This window comes from Sinocyclocheilus anshuiensis, unplaced genomic scaffold, assembly GCF_001515605.1.
Source record: "Sinocyclocheilus anshuiensis isolate Anshui unplaced genomic scaffold, SAMN03320099.WGS_v1.1 scaffold234, whole genome shotgun sequence".
Taxonomy (NCBI): Eukaryota; Metazoa; Chordata; class Actinopteri; order Cypriniformes; family Cyprinidae; genus Sinocyclocheilus; species Sinocyclocheilus anshuiensis.
In genome coordinates, this window is record NW_015544165.1 from 2,695,304 (window position 1) to 2,721,976 (window position 26,673).

Below are 26,673 nucleotides of genomic sequence, written 5' to 3' on the forward strand. Positions count from 1 at the left end.
GTTAATGCTGCTCAATGTGAAAGCACGCAGGTGATGGAGATTTACCGCTGATTACAGAACCGGCTTTACTGATAAGATGCGCGTTAAATATCGCATGCGATTTATCGTGCAGCCCTACTGCAGATTAAACTTTTTTTGTAGAAGCATTTGTTACATTTGAACTAGCACCTCATGACTACATCACGTTATGTACGAGAAGCTGCAAAAGACACAGGCCAAGTGGAATGCAAAAAACATGGTGACATAAATTTTTATGTAAATATAATGGCCGATATATTGCGTCACCAAAAATTATTGAGGTCATGTACATATATTGTGCGATAAGTCAATATATTGATTATTGCGACACGCCTAATTATGCCAAATTTTACACTACAACTGATACTAGGGGCTAATGTGGGTCAGAGCAAGCTTAATTTAGTCTGGCTTTTATATGCACCATTATGTCTTTAAAGATTTGAAAGACAGTACTATTGTATTACTGTATAGACAGTATTGCCATACCATTTGTTCCCATCTTTGTACCATGTAACTGACACACTTTATAAAAAAAAAAAAAAAAGAATTAATGAGTTAGTTAATAACAGCAACTGTGTAGTACTTATGGTATTGTGCCCAAAACTGTGGTCAGTGGTTACCATGGTAAATTGATATAAATGTAGTAGTATTAGATAGCGTCTTACAGAGATAACTTATTTCTGGACCACCAAATGTCCAGAATTGCTGGATATTTGGTAAGCATTTGGTAATTGATTAGCAAGAAGTATCTACAAAGTTTTCAAGGAGCCACAAAATAATTTTTGTGAGGTTTTTCATGTTTATTACCAATTTTACATAGGTAAAGACTAAGAAGCTATGAACTATTAATAGTTTTTCTATGCTCTACCATCTCTATTGATCTTTTCAGAGCCCCATAGTGAGAATGGCAAAACTCAGACCCTGGAAGAATACCTTTTAAAGAAAAAGAAAAAGAAGCGGCGGCATCGTGAAGATGAGCGTGGCAAGAAGTTGCACATACACAACAAAGAGGTCCAGACAGTGTGTACAGAATTGACAGGAGATGCTCTGCCATCTTCTGAAGACCCTGTGTTACATGTGTACATCAAAGATGAGAAGCCGTGTCCAGGCTTAGGTGAGTACTACACTCCCAAAGCTGAGAAGAAGCCGTTCCTCTCACACCAAGACCACTACATCCGCAGCTCGTGGCTTCAGACCAACGGCTCCTTCAGCAGACTGATCCATGAGGAAAAGCAGCCCAATGGAGGGGCATCTGTACTACACGCATACGCAGATGAACTGTCTTTACTGCGACCGGGGGACACTGAAAGATTCGCCCAGGAGTTTCTGGATCTCGCCTTTGCTGAACACCCTAAAGGAGCCGCACGCTACGCACTCGCAGTGGTGCACGGAGCGGCTGCCTACCTGCCCGATTTCTTGGACTACTTTGCCTTCAATTTCCCAAACACACCTGTCAAGATGGAAATCCTTGGTAAAAAGGACATTGAGACCACCACGATTGCCAACTTCCACTCCCAGGTAGGATGACATTTTGCATTCGTAACATTTTGGGTTATAACTTCAAGTAGGGCTGGACGATATGGCCAAAATGTATATCACGGTATATTTCTTAATTTCGGTCGATACGATATAATTCCGATATCGATATGAACACTATTTAAAAAAGCCTCATAAAAACTGCCAAGAACACCCACAACAGATGTCTGTATCTACAAACTTATGAAAAATTAATTTGCCAAGTCTATGAAACCTCTTCCTATAAAACTATTTAGGCTAATTTTTTAGAAAGAAAAAAAAACAGCACAAATAAATTAATGTTCACCTTTTATTTGTATTTAGCCTTCATACAAACAAGAAATGTGAAATCACTGTCAAATAAACATCTCAGACTCACCTTATTAATTATTAATATCTTTAACTTCAAACTATAGGCTAACATACTAGTCAAAAGTTTTTGAACAGTAAGATTTTGAATGTTTTTTAAAGAATTCTCTTCTGCTCACCAAGCCTGCATTTATTTGATCCAAAATACAGCAAAACAGTAACATTTTGAAATATTTTTACTATTTAAAATAACTGTTTTCTATTTGGAAATATTTTAAAATGTAATTTATTCCTGTGGTTTCAAAGCTCAATTTTTAGCATCATTACTCCAGTCACATGATCCTTCAGAAATCATTCTAATATTCTGATTTGCTGCTCAAAAAACATTTATTATTATGCTGAAAGCAGCGTAGAATTTTTTCAGGTTTATTTGATGAATAGAACGTTCAGAAGAACAGCATTTATCTGAAATAGAAATCTTTTGTAACATAATAAATGTCTTTATCATCACTTTTGATGAATTTAAAGCATCCTTGCTAAATATAAGTATTAATTTCTTAATTTAATTAATCCCCCCCCCCAAAAAAAAATAATAAAATAAAACAAAATTATATTGACTCCAAGCTTATGGATGGTATAGTGTATAATGTTATAAAAGCTATCTTTCTGTTCATCAAAGAATCCTGAAAAAAAAATTTACTCAACTGTTTTAAATATTGATAATCAGCAAATCGGCATATCAAATAGAAAGCAGTTATTTTAAATAGAAAAAATATTTCTAAATTTTACTGTTTTTGCTGTACTTTGGATCAAATAAATGCAGGCTTGGTGAGCAGAAGAAATCTTACTGTTAAAAAACCTTTGACTGGTAGTGTAGGCTGATTATTCTTATAGATTGAAACAAATGTGCTTCAGCCAGAATAAAGAGTATGAAAAGTGCTCTGAGTTGCTGCAGACAGGCTTATTATTGAAAATGCAAACTGATTCTCTGCCAGCAGGAGGCGCTTTGAGAGCGGCAGAAACCGCGGTTTCCCCAGTAACGGCTGTAATCAAAGCAGCTCCGCTCATGAATGCAAATTTTATCACATAAAATAAAAATGCCATCGATACTTTTCTGAAGACAGTCGGTTCCCTTCAGAGATACTTTCATATAAAACACAGCGCCGCGTTTTGATTTTGAAAAGTGCAGTGCTCATGTTTATTCAATGAAGTCAAATGCCACAAATAAATCAATGCATGGGAAACACTGGTAATGTATATCGAAATATCGGAAATGTGTTTAAAAATCATATCACTGTTATTGAAAAAAAATTATATTATCCCGATACATATTGATATTGAATTATTGTCCAGCCCTACCTTCAAGCCATGGCTTGTTTTTGGCAGGATACACTGATACCTTGCATGTGTAGCAAAATGAAGTCTATATGTTCATTTAGCTTTTCTCACTTCTAGAGGACTTTTAAAAGCAGCTGCATTTATTATTTACACAAGTCAGGTGGCTAGAAGGTGACGGTTCAAGGTACACTACCAGTCTTATGTGATGCAGACCAAATTTACCCGGAGCCAAACTTTTCTACTGTCTCGGAGACTAAACAAACTGACATTATTGAATTCATTCTTGTAAGAAGCAGGAGAACCACAGTTCAGGGAAGTTATTTTCATTTTTTCATATTTATGGCAGTCTGAACTAGTGTTGTCACGGTACCAAAATTTCAGTATTCGGTACCAATACCAGTGAAAATCCACGGTTCTCGGTACCAATTTCGGTACCAAAGCAAAACGCAAAAACATGCTAATTGAACAACATTTTTATTAATAATGTTAAACAAAAATTAAATGTACAAAACCAATGCCATTCTTTATACTTATTTAAAATTGTTTCAAGTTTTTCAACAAGTAATAAAAGTATAAAAAAAGTAAACAAGTTTCACCCAAAAGTTTAGTCCTAGTTCTGCTGCCACTGAAAAACATCTGTAAACTGTTGTCTGTTGTACCGAAATACCGGGTCTTTTGACAACACTAGTCTGAACACCATATTATTGTAGATCTTGCCTCAAGCTCCGTTTACACCAAGAACAATAACTATAATGTTTTAATTATTGTTCTAATTCTATGAGATTAATTCTGAAAAAATGTAATTGGAGTCATTTTCACAGTGATTTTTTCCAGATGATGAATGATAAAAACATCGACAGCCAATCAGAATCCACCTGACTTGAAAGAGCTTGAGCATTTAAGGGTGCAGACGACATAACCAGAGCTGGTGCTTATAATAAACACAACATTATTGTTCCATTAATGCTAATGTAGTTATCTTTCTCTGCATGAATGGGCCTTTAAACTTTTTGTTTGTATCATGAAACTTTAGAAAGTGTGTGTTAGGATGTTTCCCAGCTCTGAAGGTCTTTTATGTTGCAGGTGAGCCGAACGTACTGCTCAGGGACATATAGAGCTGGTCCCATGAGGCAAATCAGTCTGGTCGGTGCAGTAGATGAGGAGGTGGGCGATTACTTCCCGGAGTTCTTGGACATGCTTGAGGAGTCTCCGTTTCTGAAGGTTAGGACATAATCTCTCACAGATGAGCGAGTTTGAAAGGCTTTGTGCTGACGGTGTTTTGTAGTGCAAATGGTGTGTTTCAATTCACTGTTTGCCAGGAGTAAACTGGTAAGACATAGTATAGTTTATAGTTTAAGCGGCTCGGCCCGTCATATGCTTTGACAGAAAGGCTGCATGTGCCGCTGACAGAGACAGAGGCTACTCGCGCTGTTTAATGTGTTTGAGATGTGCTGTCTTCCTGAATACATAACTTATATTTCACAAACAACAGTGAACGAGCACCGCCGTGCACATGTGCACCAAACAGACAGGGCTCAATTAAAAAGGAGCGTAATAATTCTGACTAAAATATACATTTCGCTGAAATATTTGTAGTTGGACAATAAATGTGACATGTAGAATTTTAAACCTACAAGTAAGTCTATTTTTATGATAGCACTGACTGTAAAGTGACTGTAATGGGGTAATCAAAATAGCCTAACACAACTTTCTCATTTTTTCTCAATGTTCTCATTTATTTTCATTTCTAGTTTAGTTAACTTCCACTTTAAAATCCTTATTTTTGTTTTTAGATTGCAATGTTAGAATGAAATGTGATTTTAACCCTTTTTTTGCACATAATATAAAGGCTTACATGGTTACATTCACTTTATTAGCCTTTAATATGTATTGTTTTGTTGGACAACATTGGGCAGTAAGTGAAATATATATATATATATATCAAATACAGATTTTTTAAAATCCAAATACAAAAACGAAAATACTGAGATATATACCGTATATCGCATATCGGCCAAAAAAATACCGAGATATGAATTTTTGCCCATTGGCCGACAAGTTTTTCTGTTTGGCCAATGTGTTTGAGGTGAGACTTTTATTTTGACGGCACGGCTGGCTTTTATTTTGAAGGCGCTGAAGGTGCTCTGCGTGAGGGTCGGTCCATCAGCTTCACTGGAGATGCGTGATCGACAAACTTTAAACTCGTGATTTCATATTATGCTACACTTTATGCATTTTCCCACTGTCATATATTTGTCATTTTCATTGCGTGCTGTATGTAAAATGAGTGTTACCTTGGCTTTATTTGAAAAAATATATATATATATGATTCCCAATGCACACAAACTTCCCAGAATACCGAGTGCCCTGTTGGTTACAGTGTTTACTTCCTTTTTAATTAGATTTTTATTAAATATTTATTTGTGAAAAATGCTTTGTCTTCTAAAGTATAAGTATGTTTATTTTACACAATTATTTTTAATCCATTTTCAAATGATTACAAATTTCTTAAATATTAATTAAAATAAATAAAATTATATCGGCCACCCTGCTTTCCAAGATCTAGGCATCGGCATCGGCTGTCAAAAAACCCATATCGGTCAACCACTATTAATAAGTGGTAAATATCAAAATTCTATACTACGTTTTATTTGTATACTACTTACTAAAAATCTAATTATTTTCAATTCTACAAGTTAATTTAGACATCATAACATTATATTGAACAGTATAAAAAAGTGAGATTTGCTATTAAATTTAACTTTTATTAAATTACTTTTTTTTTTTTTTTAAGATTTAAATGAATGTTGGATGATGGCAATCCTGAATGTATCTGAATGTAAAAATAGGGAAAATAAGCAGTTAACTATCCAATATTGATAAAAAGTCTCTAATATCAGCCAGTAACTGATATGCATTCCTAAGCAACAGCAAGTTGCAAGTCATGAATAATGGCTGTGATATGTTCTATCCCAATGTCCTGATTCAATAGGGAATATGTCAGCACAGAAAAGAAATCTCTTCATCCAGTCGTTTCTTGCCATTCATACTTTCAGACAGTGGTCAGGGCAAGGCTACGGCATTGTTTTAACTTCCCGACTTAAGTTTCAATTGTCTATGCAGATGACTTTGCCATGGGGCAGCCTGTCTTGCCTAAAGCTTGACTGCAGGTCTCAGAGTGATGATGGTCCCATCATGTGGGTGAGACCAGGAGAGCAGATGGTCCCCACTGCCGATATGCCCAAATCTCCATTCAAGAGACGAAGGTATGTGCTTTGTTTTTGATTCAACTGCAAAAGAAACGTCTTTTCTTAAAGATAAGTGTTACAAGCTGTTTGTAGCGCCTCACAAAACGCTTTCATTTTGGTTGTAGATCAATGAATGAGATCAAGAACTTGCATTACCTCCCGAGAACCAGTGAACCACGTGAGGTGCTCTTTGAGGATCGGACGCGAGCCCACGCTGATCATGTTGGCCAGAGTTTCGACTGGCAGAGTACAGCAGCTGTGGGTGTCCTGAAAGCAGTGCAGTTTGGGGAATGGTGAGTGCAACCATCTGCCATGCAGAAACAATGCACATGCTTGTACATACAAAAAGAGAGAGATTAAATGACCTTTGTTGTTCTCATCATCTCCCATAGGATTGACCGGCCACGAATAACCAAAGATGTGGTCTGTTTTCACGCTGAGGACTTCAATGAGGTTGTTCAAAGGCTTCAGCTAGACCTGTATGAGCCACCTGTGTCACAGGTAGGAGCTGTGTTACTGCTAAGCATATTTTTCAGGACAGACTGTGGGCTTGTGTGTTTATATTAGTATATGGCATTGTATTACGTTCAGTATTAATTTTTTGGTTTTATTATGCTATCATAAGTATATAAGTATATAGTCTGTTACACTGCATGTTTCAGAGCAAAGCATGTCACTGTGATCATTTACACATGGCAGCTCATGATCCAGTGTTTTAAGTGGCTCAGTTAATGGTAAATGCTGCAAAATTCATCTCTGGATGTGCTGTGAGTTTAAAGGGGTCATATGATGCAATTTCAAGTTTTCCTTTCTCTTTGGAGTGTTGCAAGCTGTTCGTGCATAGATAAGATCCCTAATGTTGCAAAGACTAAAGTCTCAAACCCAAATAGATATTCTTTATAAAAGTTAAGACTTGTCCACGCCCTCCTAAAATGCCTCGTTTAAACACGTCCCCACATGTCTATGTCACTGTGTGGGAAGATTTGCATAACACCGGCCAAATGTTCACGCAAAGAAAGAAGGCATAACTTTTATTCTCGCTGTAGTATTGTTGCTGCCGCCGCCATGTCGTGAAGGCACTGTGTTTCTTTGTGAAAGCGAAACTACTTTGTTTGGCCTTCCAAAAGAGGACGATATCCGCTTCGTCATGCCTGATAATGTTCTTTTTAGCAACATCATATGACCCCTTTAACATGCATTTGTGAGTGCAAGGTGAGCCAGTTATTCTTTTTATTTATTTTTTTTTTTTGCATAATTTCCCACATTTTTGTAGGCAGATGATTACAGCATTTCACACAGATTTGTATTGAGAAATGTTTGTAAACCTGTTGTGGCAGACACTTAAAGGTCTCGTTGCAGTTGAAAGCTTGTCGGTTTAATTATTTCAAGTGAAGAAATGCTCAAATTCTCAGAAATGTTCATTATTTGATATACTATTCTTTTTTTTTTTTTTTTTTACAGTTCAGCTGGAATAGTAATATATTTATTGGAAATAAATAAATGATAATATAATAATAATGGTGTTATTATTATTATTATACAGTCCCACTTAGAGCTAGCATTCCTGAGGAATCTCAGATAGTTTTGGTTGATAAGAAAATACTTTTGACTATGGTCAAAAGTAAATTAATTTGGATACTGTTAAAATTGTATGCTGTTAATGTTGTCAATTTCTCCCCATGATATCGAAAATAGTATTGAACATTGAAACGTTTTTTTAAGGTGCTGTGACAACACTAGTGTCCAGTCAAAAGATTTACCTTTTCATTTATTTCAGTTCTTTCAAAAAGTCTTATTTGTCAGCTAAATTAAAGTATAAGCAAAAAATAATAAGTAACATTTATGTATTATTACATGTGTTGTATTGAATATCAGTAAAGCTGTGGTTCGGCCATAGACTGAAGGTCATTTTTGATTAAGCATTAATACACTTTTAAACAAGACATTGTCTTTTTTTCTCCTGCAAACCGTTAAGAAATTTGTCTAAAAAACCAGTCTGAAACAGCATGTTTGAGTGGGGCTACTTTTTTTTTTTATAATGAATTTAGTTTTTTCTAATGCATAATTTATATTTAGTTTAAGATCACAATCTGATCTGATAATGCCATGTGGTGTTGGATAAGCAGTAACGTATTCATGATCCTGAACCGGTGTGGAGATGATATACAGGTATAGGATAGACAGGTATAAAATAGGTCAGCATTCCCATAATGCCCCTCTCTCTACAGTGTGTCCAGTGGGTGGATGATGCCAAACTCAACCAGTTACGGCGAGAAGGCATCCGCTACGTTCGCATGCAGCTCTGTGACGACGACATCTACTTCATCCCTCGCAACGTGATCCACCAGTTCAAAACCGTCTCAGCCGTGTGCAGCCTCGCGTGGCACATCCGTCTAAAGCAGTACTACTCCGAGGAGGAGAAATCAAAGGACGTTAAGACCAAGGACCTGTGCTCCACCTCATGTCCTCCCCCCTCTTCATCCCCTGTTCACCCGGACACCAAAGTCACCTCTTGCACCCAGCTACAAACGAACACGGCACAAGGTGGAGTGGCCAAAACAGACGAACTGGTTTTCCAGAGGCCCGCAACACCAGCCAGAGAGCCGCAGCCCACGCCTCCACAGCCGGCTAAATCCGCCCACACTGTTTCTGCCACTCCCTGTACGGAGACCAGTCCTGTCCCAGCACCCTGCCCTCTGTCCTCGCCCACACCAGAGCAAATGCTTCCACAGACTCCCGCCGAGCCTGCATCAGACTCCTCACTCAATGGCAGCAGATCCACAGTTTTCCCCAAATGACTTCAGAACCCTTCCTTTTGCAGAGGGATGGAGTTTTATTTCGCCTAGCAGACTTGACTGACATTCCACAGTGTAAAAAAGGTATATCTGGACTTTGCCTAAAAATGATGAAGACTGTATGTTTCTTTTTTAGCTTTTGGTTAAGAAAATGACCCCATGAGTACTTTTTAGGTTTTTCTCAGCCAAAGTATTTAATTTGAAGTATATTTTTGCTGATTATTACTGTATTGTTTTGTATTTGTTTATATATTATTATAAATGAGATGAACTTATCTCTCAAGAGGGACTTTTCACGTTTTCATCATGTGCATCATGTTGATTTGCTAATTGGTTTATACAGACAAATACAAGGGGGAAAAGTGCCTGTCACAAGTGGAGAGCAGCAATCATATCTTAAAAGAGAAAAATAGTCATATTTTTTTTTCCCATGGTGTAATGTCACTGAAGTATATGACGTATTTAAGATAGACTAGCGAGTAAGTATCAGTTTAAAGTGAGACATATTTGCTTTTTCCTTGATCATTCTCTGGTTTGCTTGAAGGAAAATTCATTATTTTTTGAATGACTAATAGCAGTAATCATCAAAGAGGAACCTGTGCATTACCTCTCATGTATGCAGGAAATAGGATTCGGGATCCACAAGAGGATTGTTCATTTGTTTGTTAATTTTAATTATTTATTTTTGTCCAGAATAGTCAAGTCTTTTAAGATCACGGTCATGAATTAATTTGTCATGTTTGTTTTCTGTCTGTGTAGTATGCAGAAGCTGTTGTGCTTTGTTTTTAGTTTGAACTAGGAAGACATATTCCATCTAAGTCCGGACATTAGCAGAAAACTGGATGGAAATGTAAATAACCAAACCTACACTCAGGAGCAACATACTGATGCCTTTTCATTTTGTAAAGTCTTCTACTCCTTCTACTTTACTTTAAAGTTTTATAGCAGTCTAATCCATACTTTCAGATTATTGGGTTTTGATTGAAACTATAATTCTGACATGTGTTTGTATGAGCTTCATGTAAAGGAAACCGTCTCTTGATTCAAATGGATCATCTAAACAAGGTTCACTTCATATTTTTACACAATTCTGCTCATACTATCAGGGTAGTTTTAGTCACAACGGACTAAAAAGATCTTTTTAAATCAAACTTTGATTTTGTTCATTATGCTCTAAACTTCTGTTTTTGTCTGTCATTGACATTGTCACCACTAAAAAAAAAGAAAAAAAAAAAGACTAAAATCTTGTTGCTTTGGCCATTTTAAGCATTTGTTGATTTTGATCTTTTTCCCCACTGAAAATCAGTCAGTGCAAAAATGAATTAACGTAATATACATGAATAAACTCCTGCATTTTCTTGTACAAGAAAACTGTTATGTTGCTCTTCCCATGATTTGCTACCCAAGTCAAACCCAATTTTTTTCTCTTTCAAGAAAGCATCTGATATTATTTTATGAAGGTAGTAGCAGAAAGCGTATGTCCAGTGCTCTTGCATAACCCTCGTTTCCTGTGTTTGAACTAAAGTTGTCTATAGTCTTTATGATAAGCATTCTGGCGTGACTGTGCTATCCCAGATAGTTGGATGAGTGCAATTTAGCTTTCACTTGCTGAGTGTAGTTGCGTGTCAGTAATGTTTTTGCACATGTTGATGTGTTTCTTTTGAATGGGATTAAGTCTTAAAGCATGCATTCAGTGTTTTTGAAAGGGTTATGGGCAGTAGTTGTGCTTCTCTGTTGACGCCAAGTATTGCTAATGACTGATTTGAATGTAATTTCACACAAGCAATCAGTCTACATTGATTATGGTTTCAACAAAATTATCTAATGGCTTTCCCTAATCAAATTCATCCTTCTATAAATGAGTGCCTTTTATTGAGTCTTTAATTGACTGCTATTAAGCTAATTGATGTTATTCAAATTGTACAAAGCATTAATTGTGATGGAATTTCGTAAAGTCTGGCAATAATTAATGATTGGGTATTTATTATCGTAAAAAAATCATGCTTACTCTGGGATACAAATTCTGCTAATCCAAAAGCAACTGAAGGTGATAATTTTATTGCCCATCAAAGGAAGCGAATGCAAACAAAATAAAAGAAAAATTGGTAGTAAATGACTTCTAGTGAATTGAAAACCATGTGCAATATGGATCAAATCTTATATTTCCCACTTTTTGTATTTTTTTTTTGATTAGGATTATATAGACAGGTGTGAAAGCCTATTTTCCCCACTATTCAGTGGCATTTCCTCAGTTACAGATTCTGCAGATTAGCGGTTTTGCTTAATGAAAGAAAATATACTTTCACCCAAATACATTTCTTTTAAGATGCCTTTATTGGTGTCTTTAACACCAATCCATTAAGATGAATCTTCCTATATACCAGGGCTGTCCAAACTCGGTCCTGGAGGGCCGGTGTCCTGCAGAGGACACCGGCCCTCCAGGACCGAGTTTGGACAGCCCTGCTATATACAGTTTCAGATGTTTTCCGCTCCGCAACACACAATGCTTTTATACCTTGAGGTTACATGTTATATTAAAATAAACATGATGTTTAGCATTCTATGTTTCTTCTGAATTTTGGCAGCTAGTTTCTTTTTTTTTGTGTTGATCAGGTTTTGATGGTCGTTTGTAATATAGGAAAAATCAACTTGGGGATCAAGGCATGCTCTGTGTGTTTGATTCATTATTTTCTCTGTTTGATATTTGTATAAAGGTTTTCGATTTCATTGATTTTTAAGGACTAATTAGATGGTCAAGTATGAACATAGCATTTACAAAACATTACTTTGACTAAGTTACATTTAATAGAACTGTGGTGGATCTTTTCAATTGTGTAAAAATACAATGGAATGCATAGACTTTTTTCTGTATTTTTTTAAATAAACCATTTTATGAGTGTACTAAGGTGAAGCGTTTCTTAAAGGGGATCATTCACTACATCAGAAATTGAAAATATGCAAATGAGAGGAAAAAAACGTTAAATACTGTCACACACCATAAACTTTACAATAGATATTCACAATCTTCTGTCATTTTCGTCCCTTTCAGACAGACATGGCACCAAATGCACTGTTACTAAGTCCAACATCATGTGACATAGAAAGGCTTGATTGGCCATGGTTATCTGCGTCTGTATATATTATAAAATCCATAAAAATCTTACCTATGAGATTACAAAAGTGTCTACTTTTCAGAACATTCATGCATTTTATTATCTTTAGTTGCACATTTGTAATAATTTTATATACATTTTAGTTGCATAAAAATGCAACATGCTTCAATATTTAAAGGGGTCCTTATTATGCTCTTTTACAAAGTCTTGATTTTGTTTTGGGGGTGTACTAGAACAGGCTCTCACACTAGGTTGTTCGAAAAACAGATTTGTAAATATTGCATCAAAATCAAATCAATTTGAGCGCAATTTAACCCCGGATGATTGTAATCACTCTAAATTCGTCTGCCTTGGGAAAGCTAGTGTGTCTCAGACATAGTGATAACACTCGTTGCCTTCTCTAGTGCAGCTCAACCAGGTCTCGTCCCATTCGTCGATATTTGTGATATCACAAATCCCGGAAAATATGCGTTGTAGTCCAAACGAGTCGTTCATTGTAGTTTTTGAAAAGTGATTTCTGTTAAATAAAATATCTCCTTTTGAAGTGGACTTTGAGCTTTGTAACTTTGCAGATCTTTTTTATGCTCAAACAGCAACATTACAGACTAACTAAAGTTGAAAAAGTGAAAAAGCATAATAGGACCCCTTTAAAGTCTAAAAAGGCCATTCTCCTGCATTATACGCAATATGCTTCAATATTTAAAGTCTAAAAATGCCATTCTCCTGCATTATACCTTCATAAGATGTAAAAGTCATTAACAAAAGCAGTCTTTATAAATGTCCATCTATTGTGTGAGGTCCGTAGTTGGGCTTCTTTCCCTCAAAAACCACAGTGCTTGTCAGCTGAAAGAAAACTTTGCTCAGTTAATCCTCTTTTGAACTGTCTTGTGAAGCTGTTTTCCTTTTCTTCACCTTCAACATGAACTAGACCCATGTTCCTGGCTTATTTCGTGGGCCTTTTGGCTTTCCAAAACGAGATCCAAAAGCTGTGGAGTAAGAAAAGGGTCATTTTCAGTACAGGCCAAGTGCTACCAGGCATCAACCAAAACTGAAGAAATGTAAAATAGAGTAGCTCCATCTTGTGGCAGCTTTTAAAGTCTCAGAACATTAGTTTGAAATCATATTTGGTCATTTAAAAATATATCAAAAGGGAGTGATCGCTTACAAAATAGGAATCCAACAGCGGCACCATAGGATGGTGGAGCAGACTGAGGCGAGGCAGAAGGTGGGCCTGGGGGCGGGGTCGGAGGCGGGGCCATTTTTGCTGCAAATGACAGTTACATGATGTTCAAGCCACACATAGCTGTTTAATTCAATTTAACAGAATTAGTTGTATTAACATGAAAAGTAGAAGTGGTTATTATACATACACCTCTGTTTTCCTTTCAAAAACTTAATACTCTGTAAGAAAAGAAAATATGTATTGACATTTATAGAATTCGCTTGTATCCAAATCGGCAGGAACCGATTCACATGAGAGGCCATTCGCATAGATGTGATTTTACACTGAAAAATGTGAGAGGCATGGTAGTGGAATGAAAAAAATAATGAAAGGTCTAGAGATGCATAAAAAAAAAAGTTTAACTACTTTTAACTTGAGCGCTACGGTTTGCGGGAGATGCTGCAAAAGATGCAAGCACAACAATCAAACAAGTGCATTAAGTGAGTTGTAGTGCAGTGGAACAGAAAGTATGCAGGGTCTCAGGCACGTTTTTTAAAGTTGTATTTCTTTTAATTTGACATGGAATCTTAAATGCTTATGCACAAGGCGCTGAAAAGGCAGCGAGACATGGGACAACAGTCCAAAACATCTGTCTAGCACTATTACATAGAAAATCTATGCAGTGGGATGTAAAAACATGTTCTGTGTGAAAAGCCATTTTGGGGCCATTCACACAGAATGTGTTTTTTGCATTGAGAAACTGTCTCAAGACATGTTTTTTTAAAACTAAACCTTTTTTAACTTCAGCTCCACGTTTTTAGATGCATGCATGAGACTCTGCAAAAGGAAAGATACGAGTGCAACGGTCAAACACATTTAGCACACAACCATCTAGCGCATGTCTGCATAGTAAAGGTGGTTGAATGCAAAAATGTGTTCTGTGTGAACTGCCCCTAATCAGTTAGGGCAGGGCTGTCCGAACTTGGTCCTGGAGGGCCGGTGACGGTGTCCTGCAGAGTTTAGCTCCAACTTGCCTTAACACACCTGACTGGAAGTTTCTATGCCGAGTAAGAGCTTGATTAGCTGGTTCAGGTGTTTTTAATTAGGGTTGGAGCTAAACTCTGCAGGACACCGGCCCTCCAGTACCGAGTTTGGACAGCCCTGAGTTAGGGTGTTTGGAAATGCGAAATACGGTGCACATTTTTAAAAGGTGAACTTCTTTTTCTTGACATGGCGTTTAAAAAAAAACAATGGAAAAGCTGTGCAATGGAATACAAAAACACTCTGTGTGAACGGCCCCTTTAAAGTGCATTCAAGGCAGGCTATTTTCAGTATGTGGGTTCAGTGGGAAACAGGCAATACAAAATAAATTTACCTTTTTAAACATTTTACATGTTTATTATGCCATGCACTTTACATGTACCAAATACAGAGACTTTAGAAGTTGAACCTTGGTCCTGGCCTTGCTGACCAGTGAAGTTTTCTCTCCCCCTCTGTCCGACTGGTTCCCTGTCGGTCCCGTTGCTGCCGGCTGGCTGCTGGGTGCCGTCTGGTGCTCTACTGTATTAGCCACAGGGCAAGCTAAACTAAGGTTATGTAGTAATGGTTAATCACCGTTAAGGGACTTATGCTGTCACTCACCTTGGCCTCCAGCTGCTATGGTTACAGAGACAGGCAGAGTCAGCGGAGCCACAGATAGAGACTCTGTAAAATTAAACACAGCTGTGCACACATAGATCCAATAATAGTGCGCCCTCTTTATCTCTGTCGCACAGTGACAAACACTACACTGCAGTGCACTCGAGAGGGCAAATTTGCTTGTACATGTTATGTTGTAATGACACTAGTGACTGAGGTGTGGGAGGACACAATGGAAACACCAACCTACCTTGTTTTGAACTTTTTGCTCTGACGCTCTGTTAGAAAATGACACATTTTGGCAAGAATGAGTCAAGCATCGATCATACAATGGGAAACTTATAGCACAGCATTTCTGTACATCTTAAATGATATTAGAGGTTTGTTATGTCTGTATGCTTTGAGGTCAACTATATGCTATAGAGTACTCCTAAACGTTGACAAAATTCACTTTTAGTATATAGTGAGTATAAAGTATGTAGTAAGAGTATAAAGGTAAATGCAATGTAACCTTGCTTCGGGCCCAAGAATGATCCAGGAATGATCTGGGCTGGGAGCTGCCTGACCATTCAGATGATGTGCCCACTCTCAGTCTCTGATGCTCTGCCTCAGCTGGCTGACAGAGGACGCTGTTCTCGGCCACTTTAAGAGAAAAAAAAATCAGCTTTGTGAACAAATGAAGATGAAGTTTTTATGTATACTGTAGATTCTGTATACTGCACCTTTCGCCGTCTGAAAAAGGAACGATTCTGGAGTTCTATCAGGAAGTGGTGGAGTTACACTTTCTTTATGAAACAAAACCGCAAAACGTAGTGTGAGTTTGTGTACATTTAAATCAGCGAAAATATGTTGTATGTTGGAGTAAACGGAACAATTACACTGGTGTATGTGTGATATACAGTACCTGTCCCTGGAACTGAGTTGAATGTCTGCTCGTGTGGTGTTGGGGTGTGTAGTAGAGATTCTAACGTTTAAAATAGGAAGGAATAGCCTATATTAAAACAATCAACCAGAATGACACTGACAGAACTTCCTTAAATACATTCATAGTTGTTTTAGAACAAGTCTATGTAGACTAAGTCATGTATCCTCAGTGTTGCCGTGCAATTGTAGCCTACTTTAAAATGTCCTAAGAATCAGTTATGGATTATGTGGATAGATTTGTTGTTTTAAAGGTTTCTGTCAATCAGCTTAACTTGATAACCAAAATTTTAGACCTGAGACTAGAATCAACATTTACAATTCACAGCCAAAATTATTCTGCAGCGATTTGTAGATCTGGGAGTATGTCCCGGAAAGAATCGATTAGGCGCTGGTGCCCAGTAGGACAATCTGGCCATAGCTTCTAGAGTCGTAAAAGTGAAGACTAATCCACACGGGAAAACAATTGGCGGGGATTTTGATTCATTCACTAAAAAGATTCGTTGAGATTCATTTACTGATTCATTTGTTGACTCTTTCTGTAAATTACATCATTAGCAGTAGGTGGCGACCAGTGAGTGTGTTTTTAAGTCAGTCACTGAGTCGTCCAAAAAAAAGATTTGCTCAGAAGTTTAAAACACCAATGCTTCTATTAATACAAAGGCGGCTGAGCAATAATTGAATAGCACGATGCCTGTCTTTGAAACAAGAGGTAAGTAAGTGAACACATGAACAGTCATTAATCTTGAAATATGTGACGACTAAGTTTATTCATTTTGAGCGACTATAACAAAAGTTTTCACCTCAGCTAGCATTCATCTCAGATAACAATGTTTTATTTTGGTTTGTTTAAATGTCGTTATATAGGCGAAGGTTTCGTCACCTTTCTTTCACAGGTGAATCGACTTCCAAAATTCTAGATTTGTATGGTATTTTGTTTGCATTGTTGTACTGTCAGTTTTTTGTACTCATTGCTGAAGGTAGACGCATTTTAAAATTGCCTTAAATATATAGCATGTTTTCACTTGTTTAATGGTGACATCACCTACCTTTAACACCAGTGTATACCTGTGAATTTCTACAGAGTATATTCAAAGTTAAATTTGTTCTATGCTCTATTCCTGTTAAACTGTAATTTAGTCTTACCCTGAGGTTGTTTGTACAATAGGGGAGGAGGACTGTGACTTGTGATTGGAATAGGACTGAGTGGAGCAGATGATGCTGCAGCAAAAAAAATATATATATATTGTCAAGATTGTAGCCAAATTTATATATCTTATCTATGACTTTGAAATACTGAATATACAGTGGAGATCAGAATTAGAGAACAGTCTATAAATACTTCTCTTTTTTTTTTTGGAAATATTGTTAATCTTTATCGCTCAAAGTTTGAAGGAATATTAGCTGTAAGTATACCAGTGTTATACTAACATGTTTAACCAAGGCATTTCAACAAAAACCTTTATTTTGTGGAAAACACAGTGATCAAAATTAGAGAACAGTAACCACTGTAGCATGAAAGAAGTGTTACAGCTGTCAGAAATTAGTAGGATGTGTAGAGGCCCCTGCTTTGAATGACTCCAGCAATGAGTCTCAGAATCTGCGGCTGTAGGACATCACTAGTTTCTCACACTGCGCTGGTGTGATCTTGGTCCACTCTTCTTCCAGTCTCTTCCATATTTTGGTAACTGTAGTGGGTTTCTTAGCCGTAACTTTGTTGCCAAAAATTTTCCAGAGATTTTCAGTTGGGTTTAGATCAGGACTCTGGGCCGGCCATTTCATTATTTCAATGTTTTCAGCTTCAAGGAACAACAGTTTTATCCGTTTTGTATTGTGACGGGGGCATTGTCTTGCATGAAAATTGCAGGCTAATTGGGAGATGCATGCAGGGAAGGAGCTGCATGTTGCTGAAGGAGGTTCTGATACACATTTGCATTCACCCTGCCATGTGTCTGTATAAGAGGCCCAACTCCTGCTGCAGAAAACATCCCCCAAACTATGACACTTCCTCCTCCACCTTTCACTTCTTTACGTGCTCGGGGTTCAGTCTTTCCCCAGTTTGATGCTGAACATAATGTTTCCCATGATCAGACACAAATAAATTAAACTTGCTCTCATAACTAAAGTGAACTTTGGACCAGTTCTCCTCTCTCCACACAACATTCTCCTAAGCAAAGTTGAGCTCAGTCTTTTGATTCTTTTTGCTGATGAGAGGCTTGGTCACTGTAGAGGGCGCTTTCAGTCCGACATCTCTTAAAGGGGTCATATGATGCGATTTCAAGTTTTCCTTTCTCTTTGGAGTGTTACAAGCTGTTCGTGAATAGATAAGATCCCTGAAGTTGCAAAGACTAAAGTCTCAAAACCAAAGAGATATTCTTTATCAAAGTTAAGACTCTGCCACACCCCCCTAAAACTATTCCTCACTATGTGGGAATATTTGCATAATGCTGCCCAAATGTGCACACAAAGAAAGAAGGCGTGGTTTCAGTAACCGCAGTTAGTGTTGAAGCAGCATGTCAGGGAGACGCTGTGTGTTTCTAGGCGAAAGCAAAAGCACTTTATTTGGCCTTCCGAAAGTAGATGCATTTAGGAATCTTTAAGATTACTTACAACAGAACAGCAATGCATTTTATGGACGACCGTTTCGTGAGCCTAGGAGAGGAGGTAATTCTGACTTTGCTATGACAATCTGGCGCTTCTGAATCAGCGACTGTAAGTATGTTTTGTTACTAGTTTAAGTATTTGCTATTGACTGTTCAAATGCAGAGTTTTGCGCATCGTGTGTGTGTGTGTGCGCGCGGGCGCGCGTGTGCGTGTGTGAGAGAGAGAGAGAGAGAGAGAGACAGCGTCACATCACAGTAGAGTCAGCTGTCTTAACCACGGCTTGTGTACTGCATCATTACTGTGTCTACACAAAATAATGATCTTTAAAAAAGCATCATATGACCCCTTTAAAGGGGTCCTATTATGCTTTTTCACTTTTTTAATTTTAGTCAGTGTGTAGTGTGTATGTTTTGGCATAAAAAAGATCTACAAAGTTACAAATCTCAAATTTGACTCCAAAGGGAGATATTTTGTTTTAAAAAAAACGAACGGCTCATTTGGAATACAGCGATGTTTTCCGGGTTTTGTGATGTCACAAAGCGGCCCATTAGAATATCATTAAAATAATTCTCCCCAACGAAATTCGAAAGGTTGGGGGGTGGGGAGCGGCGAGGTCCTGGTTAGAGCTTGGTTGAGTGCATCAGACAAGACAACGACAAAGAAGTGCTGCTGTAGCGTCAAGTTTTCGCAAGTTATTACACATGCACCTGAATAATTATGTTTGTAAATATGTGTTACAATTTAGGGATGTTAATTTTGGTTATTTTTCCTAAGTTTTTATTTTTCCAGGCCTCCTGTAGAGAATCGATGTGTTTTTGTGTGTTAAGAAAAATATCCTTATTCAAAACGTAATAATCACTTTAATGTAGCTTGCGCCAACAGTTGTACACTGGAAGCAGTTCCGGGCTGATGATGTATGGAGATCAGCTTTGCGCGTGCGCTGCTCAGAAGTGACGAACGCGGAAGCGCAGTGGAGAGATCAAAACAAAACAACGGTCACTTATTAGAAGTACAAAACGATGATTTGTAAAGAAGAATGGCGGAGGATTTCGATATAAGCCAAGAGGAGACTAGTTTTCCTTTGCTAAAGTAAGGAGACTTTGCTTCCTTCAAAACAAACTTGTAGTCAATCAGCAGTAAGGGCCGTGTCTACTCATGATGTGGAGGAGAAAACGCTCAGTGCACAGGACAGACATTAGCGACAGAAAGATAGAGATAGCGGATAAAAAACAAAAGAGGAAAACGTCTGCGGAACAAAAGAAACAAAAGAATAGGACCCGTGTAAATATCGGATCAGCTTTCCAGCGCTGGAGAGAACTCAAGCGGGAAGGCCTGTGATCGGACGTCGAGGTTGCTTTGTTTCTTCTCGATAGGTGAGTAACACAGTGTCTACACGTGCCGCAACAGCTAAAGTCTGTCTACACTGGACGCGACAAAGCGACCATTGAAAATCATTTGAAATTTGTGTCAATACATCATAAATAGAACGCAGCAGCAGTTTTCTGTCGGGGATTTGTCGTGTGGCGCCGCACTGCATCCAGTGTAGACAGCATCACTGATTATCATGAGTTCTATAGTATTTTGTTGCGCCGCTCACGTCCGGTGTAGACACGGTGTAACATTGGTTTTGCTTTGTTTCACAGAACTAATCGTTGCCTGGGTTGCGTACGAATAGGACCCCTTTAAACGTGCCGAGACAGATCCATACCCTGTTCATCGCTAAACTGGCGAGCAATTCCAGCTGCAGCATTGAACTGATTCCCCATTGAGTGTCTCCGAATTATCCTGTCTTCTTGTGCATTTGTCTTGCGTGGACGACCAGCCTTTTTGGGGGACTTGAATGAATTAGTGTCATTGTACAGCTGCAGTATTCTAGAAATCACAGATTTGGAATGACCAGCCTCTCGTGCAGTGGCTGAAAGGGTCATCCCTTTGGCCTTCATCTGGACTGCCTCCTGTTAAATGGTTTCAGTCACCTTAGAGCGGCCTGCCATCTTGCAATCTTAAATAGGATTTGTCATTATAATTAAGGAAATTAGCACCAGGTGCCAGATAAACACCAATAACTTGTAGGTACAGTGGTGTGAAAAAGTGTTGGCCCCCTTCCTGATTTCTTATTTTTTTGCGTGTTTGTCACACTTTAATGTTTCAGATCATCAAACAAATTTAAATATTAGTAAAAGATAACACAAGTGAACACAACATGCAGTTTTTAAATGAAGGTTTTTATTATTAAGGGAAAACAAAATCCAAAACTACATGGCCCTGTGTGAAGAAGTGTGCCAACACTTTTTCACACCACTGTATATTTAAGTGTTCTCTAATTTTGATCAGAGTTCTTTTTCAAATATCTCTTTTAGGTTTTTAATACTGTGCTTCTGAATACAATTAATGAAATATGCATAAAAAACTGCCCTCCTACTCCTGTTAGAATAACTTCAAATACGACTCAAATACAAGCAGTGACCTTGAAATTTAGAAAATTGCAGGTTGTTCTCTAATTTTGATCTCCACTGTATATATGACTGACTTACCAGGAAGTGACATTCTAAATTTTAAGCTCTGAAATAAAGAAAATAATTTTATTTATGATTATATTGTTTAGGTTGGTGTGTTCTATTAATAGGCTGAAATGATTCATTAGTCTATACACCCTGCTTCCTCTCACCTTGCTCCTGGACCAAGATCGTTTCATGTCTGTCTGAGCTTCATTAGTTTGCCCAGACCATTCTAGAGATTTCCCAACTCTCATTATGACATCCTGTGGCTTTTCCTGTGTCACGTTTTGTACCAGATCTGTTGGAAATTAGATGACAATTTGATAAGTAACAAAGAAGTGACCAGAGGAAATTTGTTATGGATTCATCCCTGCCCATTTTGTCATACCCTCATCCGTGGCCATTTCAAAAGACTCTGGAGTTCTCTCAGGCAGTGGGGGCACAGGTGAGGGCGGGCTGTCTTTTTAGAGAAAATGGGATCATTTACAGGTGCTGTCCATCAAATCTATACACAAATTTTCAAATGTGCATAATGCTCACCTCTGTTGATGCTGTCAGAGTCTGAGCTGGTTGGGATCATCAATGTCAACATTTCGGTGTTTTCACTGATATCTGGAAACAAGACCATATATTGTGGTATAGGTTTAAAAAATATTTTAAGAAATTTTATGTTAATAGAAAATGTACTGGACCATTTGTATATGTTGTAGCCTATGTCTTGAAATGTCAGTTTATTCAAGTGAGAATCAGTGTTGTTATTGTTACTATAGCTAATAAATAAAGTTGAAATAATAGAAAATAGAAATATTAAATAGAAATAAATAAGTACTAAAATTTCAGGTAACACTTTTCTTGAGGTCTATATAATGCATTACATTATAATACTTCATTTTATTTCATTAATGCATTAAAATGCATGATAAACAATGGAATCTGCAAATGTTGTAATGCATTTAAATTTGTTTACAATAGTTTATGTAAAGATATAATGCATTTCATTGAATTATGAATACCTTAATGATACATTATACATAAAGCCTTACCAAATTACGGAAACTAAAACTGAAATAAAATAAATTAAATCTAAATAGAAGCATTAAAAGCAAGATCTAATAAAAATTACATCACATAAAATTACTAAAATGAAAATGAAAACTGAACATATAAAAACAAAAGCCAGTTCAAAATGTTAATAAAAATACTGTAATAGTATATAAAATACAACTAATAAAGCATTGGTAAGGATATACATTTAGACCTTAAGTTGGACTAACCATTAATTTCATCTGCCAGTATAAATGACTCAGGGGTTCGCTCTGGCAAAGGAGGAGGGGTGTCTTCATCAGATGAAGGTGTATTTGCACCTTTATTCAAATTATAAAACAGGAAATCATCATAAGTGATCCATCATAGTTTTTCAGAAAATCAGTTGTTAAAATAGTCATAGGTTTTCATACCTTTGTCTTTGCAGTCATGTTTTGGCAGTTCTAACACCTGATTATTAAGAGCTAAACTAGGTATTGTGAAGCAAGGGTTCTCCATCCATGGTTCATGAATCATAGTGTCCATAACACTGTGATTGTCGCTACCCGGTGGAGACTCAGGACCAAAATAAGGATCTTCCACAGTGAAGCAGACTGTGCTGGGGATAATAGGGTTGTGGTCTTTGGCAGCAGGACTGACATCTTGGTTTTCTGCACACTCCAGATGCTTCATACTCGGTCTCAGCTCCGGTACTAGGCTGATGGGATAGTTTGAACATGCAGCTTGGGTGAGATCAGTGTTGAAGCTGGTGGATGACTCAGTTCTTTGAGATCCACGGGTTGTAAAGTCTGTTTGAGGAGTTGGTGCTATGAATAACCTCTGATCTTTAATCTGGGCCCATTCACTCGTTGTATTGAGCATGTCTTCAGGATTGAGTTTTGTGTAGAAGACCTCTTGACTGAATGGTTGTGAATGAGGCTGTGGCCAAGAAGTGACTTTGTCTGTGACATGATTGAGTTCATCCATTGGAATTTCCATCTCATTCCTATCACAACAGTGAAAGATTTTATTATGATCAGGAATACAACAAAGACAGTCACAATATGTCTTAGAGTGTGTTTACACTTGCAGTTTTGTTCTCTTGGTTCTTTTGGTCTGGACCAAAAACGAAAATTAAACATTTAGTCCTAGTTCGCTTAGCTTTCACGCTGTCTTTCTTTAAACCGAACCTAAAGATACAAAATAAAAGGCATAAGGATACGGTCACAACCTGATTGGACAGCATTTATGACGTATATTTTGCAAATTTACACAATCATCCAAAACTGATGTGTGCTGGGCTGAATGCACTCATTATATGTGTGTACTAGTGCTGTCAATCAATAAAAAAAAAAAAAACGAATTAATCACACATTTTTTCTGAAATTAATTGCGATTAATCCCACCTAACATTAAAGTTTTTAAATATGCTTTAATATTGCAATAATTTTACATTCAATCTTCAAATTAATGTAGAAACAACAAAGACAGTATATTTTTTTAATATTAGTTTAGTGGCATGTTTTTTATGTCTGAATGTGAGTATCACTGATACCAATACTGCCGATGTCTCTAGGAAATTGTTTTTTCCCCCTAATATTTAGCCATTCAACATTACAGTATAATTGAGAGCTATCAATTTTAACATTTAAAAGTGAACTTAAAACATTTCAAGTGAACTTAAAACAATCTTCACATAAACCCATTATAATAAATGTCATATTTAGCTACCTGTGCACTTCAGCAAATAGGAAATATACAGAAATTGAATAAAGTTATCAAACACTAAATTCTAAATTAAATATAGATGGATCTTTAAAGCTCTTTTTTCTTTTGTTCTTTGATTAGCAGTCATCACAGCAGCTGGGTTATTAGGTTATTTTGGCTGCTGAACTCTTTAACTTCCTAAATAAACGCAATTCTTGTCAAGAAAAAAGAGACAGAAGCAGCAGTTGTGAGTGGTGTGGCCAACCCTAGCTCCACCCCTGCATTAATTGCGTTAAATATTTTTAATGCGTTAAACTGACAAAAATTTATCGCATGCGTTAACACACTAATTTTGACAGCACTAGTGTATACATATTTTTACCAGCTAATAACTCACAAAGAGCTTCTAAATTGTGTAAAGGAATCAAAACAGCGCCAGGAATTCCTGTGTTGCACACACAGAGATCTGCTGCAAGGAGACGGCAGTTCCGATTCCTTCACTGAACTGTAATAAATACCACAGATCATATGACAAGAAGAACCAGGTATTCTTGAGCATTCAGTCCTTTTTATGGTCGCATTTGTCACATCACTTCCTGTTTTGATTTGTTAGATGTTTTTAGTCCGCGTTCCGTTCATATTTCATTGAAACTGCATCAGAGTTTGTTTGGAAGTGCACCGAGGCACACCTTTTCAGGAGGTCTCGGTCCATTTGTTTGGTGCGCACCAAGGTTCGTATGGCAATGTTCATACTTTTTCAAATTAACCACACTAGCAGAGTAATCGCACGTTTTAATCGAACCAAACCAGCAAATTGTGAAATTACCCTTTGACATGAAACAATTCAAGACTGTCATTTAAATGTAAAGTGTGAATTCAAGCTCAACCGCTGGTGTTAATATGAGGGTGTTTTTGACCAGTGTCAGATGGAGGAGTGTTTGGAGAAACCTCTTGGAAACAATTATTGGGCCTGTCCCAGTACACACAATTATTATCTTGGCCACTTGAGAATGCGTGTATGCAGCAGGAAATAAGTGCAAAAGACTGTCCCAGATCTGAAAAATGCTAAAGCTCAGTGTCCTTGATGCACACTAAATCTCTAATAGCACTTTGGTGTGGTATTTGAGGCTAAGCGTAACACATTATGTTCAGGAACAAGCATAGCCCAAAATGGTGAGATGTCAAGTAAAACTTTACAGTGTAAGTTAAATTACTTAGATGTTACCAAATTTGTTAGTAAAAAAAGTGTTTAACATTGAATTAGTGCAGAGATAAGTATGTGTATTTTGTAAAATGTTTGCAACTGCTTTTGCAACTGTTTATCACTTAATTAGAGTCACCACAAAAATTGTGTCTTCTGTTACATAGGAACTGCTGAACAGAATGTTTATTTCAAAGTATATATATATATATATATATATATATATATGTGCCTTAGTGATGTTATTAGAGCAGAAATTACATCAGCCAAAAATGAAAATTTATTCACCCTCATGAGCATGAATAAATTATGACAGAATGTTCGTTTTTGGGTGAACTATTCCTTTAAAATATGGATAAATTGTATTAAAAGGAGATATTTCCTCATACCTGTGCTCAGTTTGAAGCAACGCTCTGAAGTCTGTCCCAGTCTCTGATTCGGAGTCGCTGAAATCTGAGAGCTCACTCCCACTACTTAAGGTGACAGGAGAGGGGGAAGCTGGGACCTGATCGATGATAAAAATAAATTGTTAATTTAAGAATGCAAAAAAAAAGGCTGCATGCCATATAAGGTCAGCAAATGTTGTATAATGGATCATAACTGGGAAGCAAAATCAATGGGAAATAAAATTGTGTATTTATGTAAATAAAGAGTGAGTAATAATGATGGCTTATCTAACCTCTCTGTTTGGTTCATCCATTGCTGCCAGATATCTCTCAAACAGCAATTTGATGGTCCTGTATACTAGTTCATATTGTTCCTATGAGGAGAAGAAATTATTTAATTATTTAAGAAAATGTAGACTTTTTGTTTTTATTGATGATGGCAATTTAAGAAACTAAGTTGGTTACCTTAGTCTGAACCACAGAGGACCTCTGTGTACGCATGTCCTTTACCAGTTCAAAGATACTGAAATTCTCTGGTATCATCTAAACAAGAGCAAATAAGATCAACAACTTGTCAGAATATAGATTATATTGTGCCATTATAATGAAAGCTTCATTAAGATGTTTTGAACTCTTACTTGTCTCTTCAGTAGATTCCAGGTATAGTCAATGGCACACAATGCACCTGTTCTTCCACAGCCTGCACTGCAAATCCAAGAGTTCCAATAGAATGAGCCACAGTGAAAACACAATTCTCTTTTCTTACATTTGAGCAACTTAGACCCTTGAGTGTAGTATGAGTGTAGTATATGCGTTGCAGTTTTCTACATAACACTGCTGTGGAGTGATGGAAAAATTCAAGTCAATGAGCTGCCTATAAGGTGCTCAGAATATTTTGTGTAGAAAAACTTTTTAAAGTTAAACTTTACAGCATTAATAATTTAATAACACTGTTGAATGTAGCTAATCTTTAGCTAATCTCAAAACAAATATCCATTTTCATACTATGCATTATAATGTGATGACAGATTCACTTGTAGCATTTAAAATGATTTATTCTAATATGCATTATCTTTTAACATATATATTTTAATTATATATTTTCCATTATTTTATTTGTCATTTCTTTAGACCAAGTAGGATTGAAATTTAATGTCAGCTATCAGCCACAACATGACAATAATTGAAAACAGAAAC

At 37.0% G+C, this 26,673-nt stretch overlaps 2 protein-coding genes across 3 annotated transcripts in view; one reads left to right on the forward strand and one right to left on the reverse strand.

Annotated features, from left to right (window-relative positions):
* LOC107695834 (round spermatid basic protein 1-like) overlaps positions 1 to 9,629 on the forward strand; it is a 12,519-nt gene extending 2,890 nt beyond the window's left edge. The window contains exons 2-7 of the mRNA XM_016495908.1: positions 908 to 1,536; positions 4,264 to 4,401; positions 6,304 to 6,446; positions 6,554 to 6,721; positions 6,821 to 6,929; positions 8,657 to 9,629. Coding sequence (XP_016351394.1) covers positions 908 to 1,536; positions 4,264 to 4,401; positions 6,304 to 6,446; positions 6,554 to 6,721; positions 6,821 to 6,929; positions 8,657 to 9,226 — 1,757 coding nt within the window. The 3' untranslated portion in view covers positions 9,227 to 9,629. The remainder of the gene's footprint in view (positions 1 to 907; positions 1,537 to 4,263; positions 4,402 to 6,303; positions 6,447 to 6,553; positions 6,722 to 6,820; positions 6,930 to 8,656) is intronic.
* Positions 9,630 to 12,934: 3,305 nt separating this feature from the next.
* LOC107695833 (tyrosine-protein phosphatase non-receptor type 22-like) overlaps positions 12,935 to 26,673 on the reverse strand; it is a 21,303-nt gene continuing 7,564 nt past the window's right edge. For both annotated transcript variants that reach the window (XM_016495907.1, XM_016495906.1), the window contains 20 exons: positions 26,115 to 26,181; positions 25,942 to 26,019; positions 25,770 to 25,850; positions 25,480 to 25,595; positions 22,617 to 23,188; positions 22,434 to 22,523; positions 21,700 to 21,771; positions 21,548 to 21,619; positions 21,330 to 21,457; positions 21,196 to 21,223; positions 17,204 to 17,278; positions 16,041 to 16,100; positions 15,859 to 15,921; positions 15,648 to 15,778; positions 15,387 to 15,414; positions 15,140 to 15,202; positions 14,949 to 15,058; positions 13,707 to 13,737; positions 13,502 to 13,600; positions 12,935 to 13,322 (listed from right to left, as the gene is read on the reverse strand). In XM_016495907.1, coding sequence (XP_016351393.1) covers positions 13,261 to 13,322; positions 13,502 to 13,600; positions 13,707 to 13,737; positions 14,949 to 15,058; positions 15,140 to 15,202; positions 15,387 to 15,414; positions 15,648 to 15,778; positions 15,859 to 15,921; positions 16,041 to 16,100; positions 17,204 to 17,278; positions 21,196 to 21,223; positions 21,330 to 21,457; positions 21,548 to 21,619; positions 21,700 to 21,771; positions 22,434 to 22,523; positions 22,617 to 23,188; positions 25,480 to 25,595; positions 25,770 to 25,850; positions 25,942 to 26,019; positions 26,115 to 26,181 — 2,026 coding nt within the window. In that variant the 3' untranslated portion in view covers positions 12,935 to 13,260. The remainder of the gene's footprint in view (positions 13,323 to 13,501; positions 13,601 to 13,706; positions 13,738 to 14,948; positions 15,059 to 15,139; positions 15,203 to 15,386; positions 15,415 to 15,647; positions 15,779 to 15,858; positions 15,922 to 16,040; positions 16,101 to 17,203; positions 17,279 to 21,195; positions 21,224 to 21,329; positions 21,458 to 21,547; positions 21,620 to 21,699; positions 21,772 to 22,433; positions 22,524 to 22,616; positions 23,189 to 25,479; positions 25,596 to 25,769; positions 25,851 to 25,941; positions 26,020 to 26,114; positions 26,182 to 26,673) is intronic.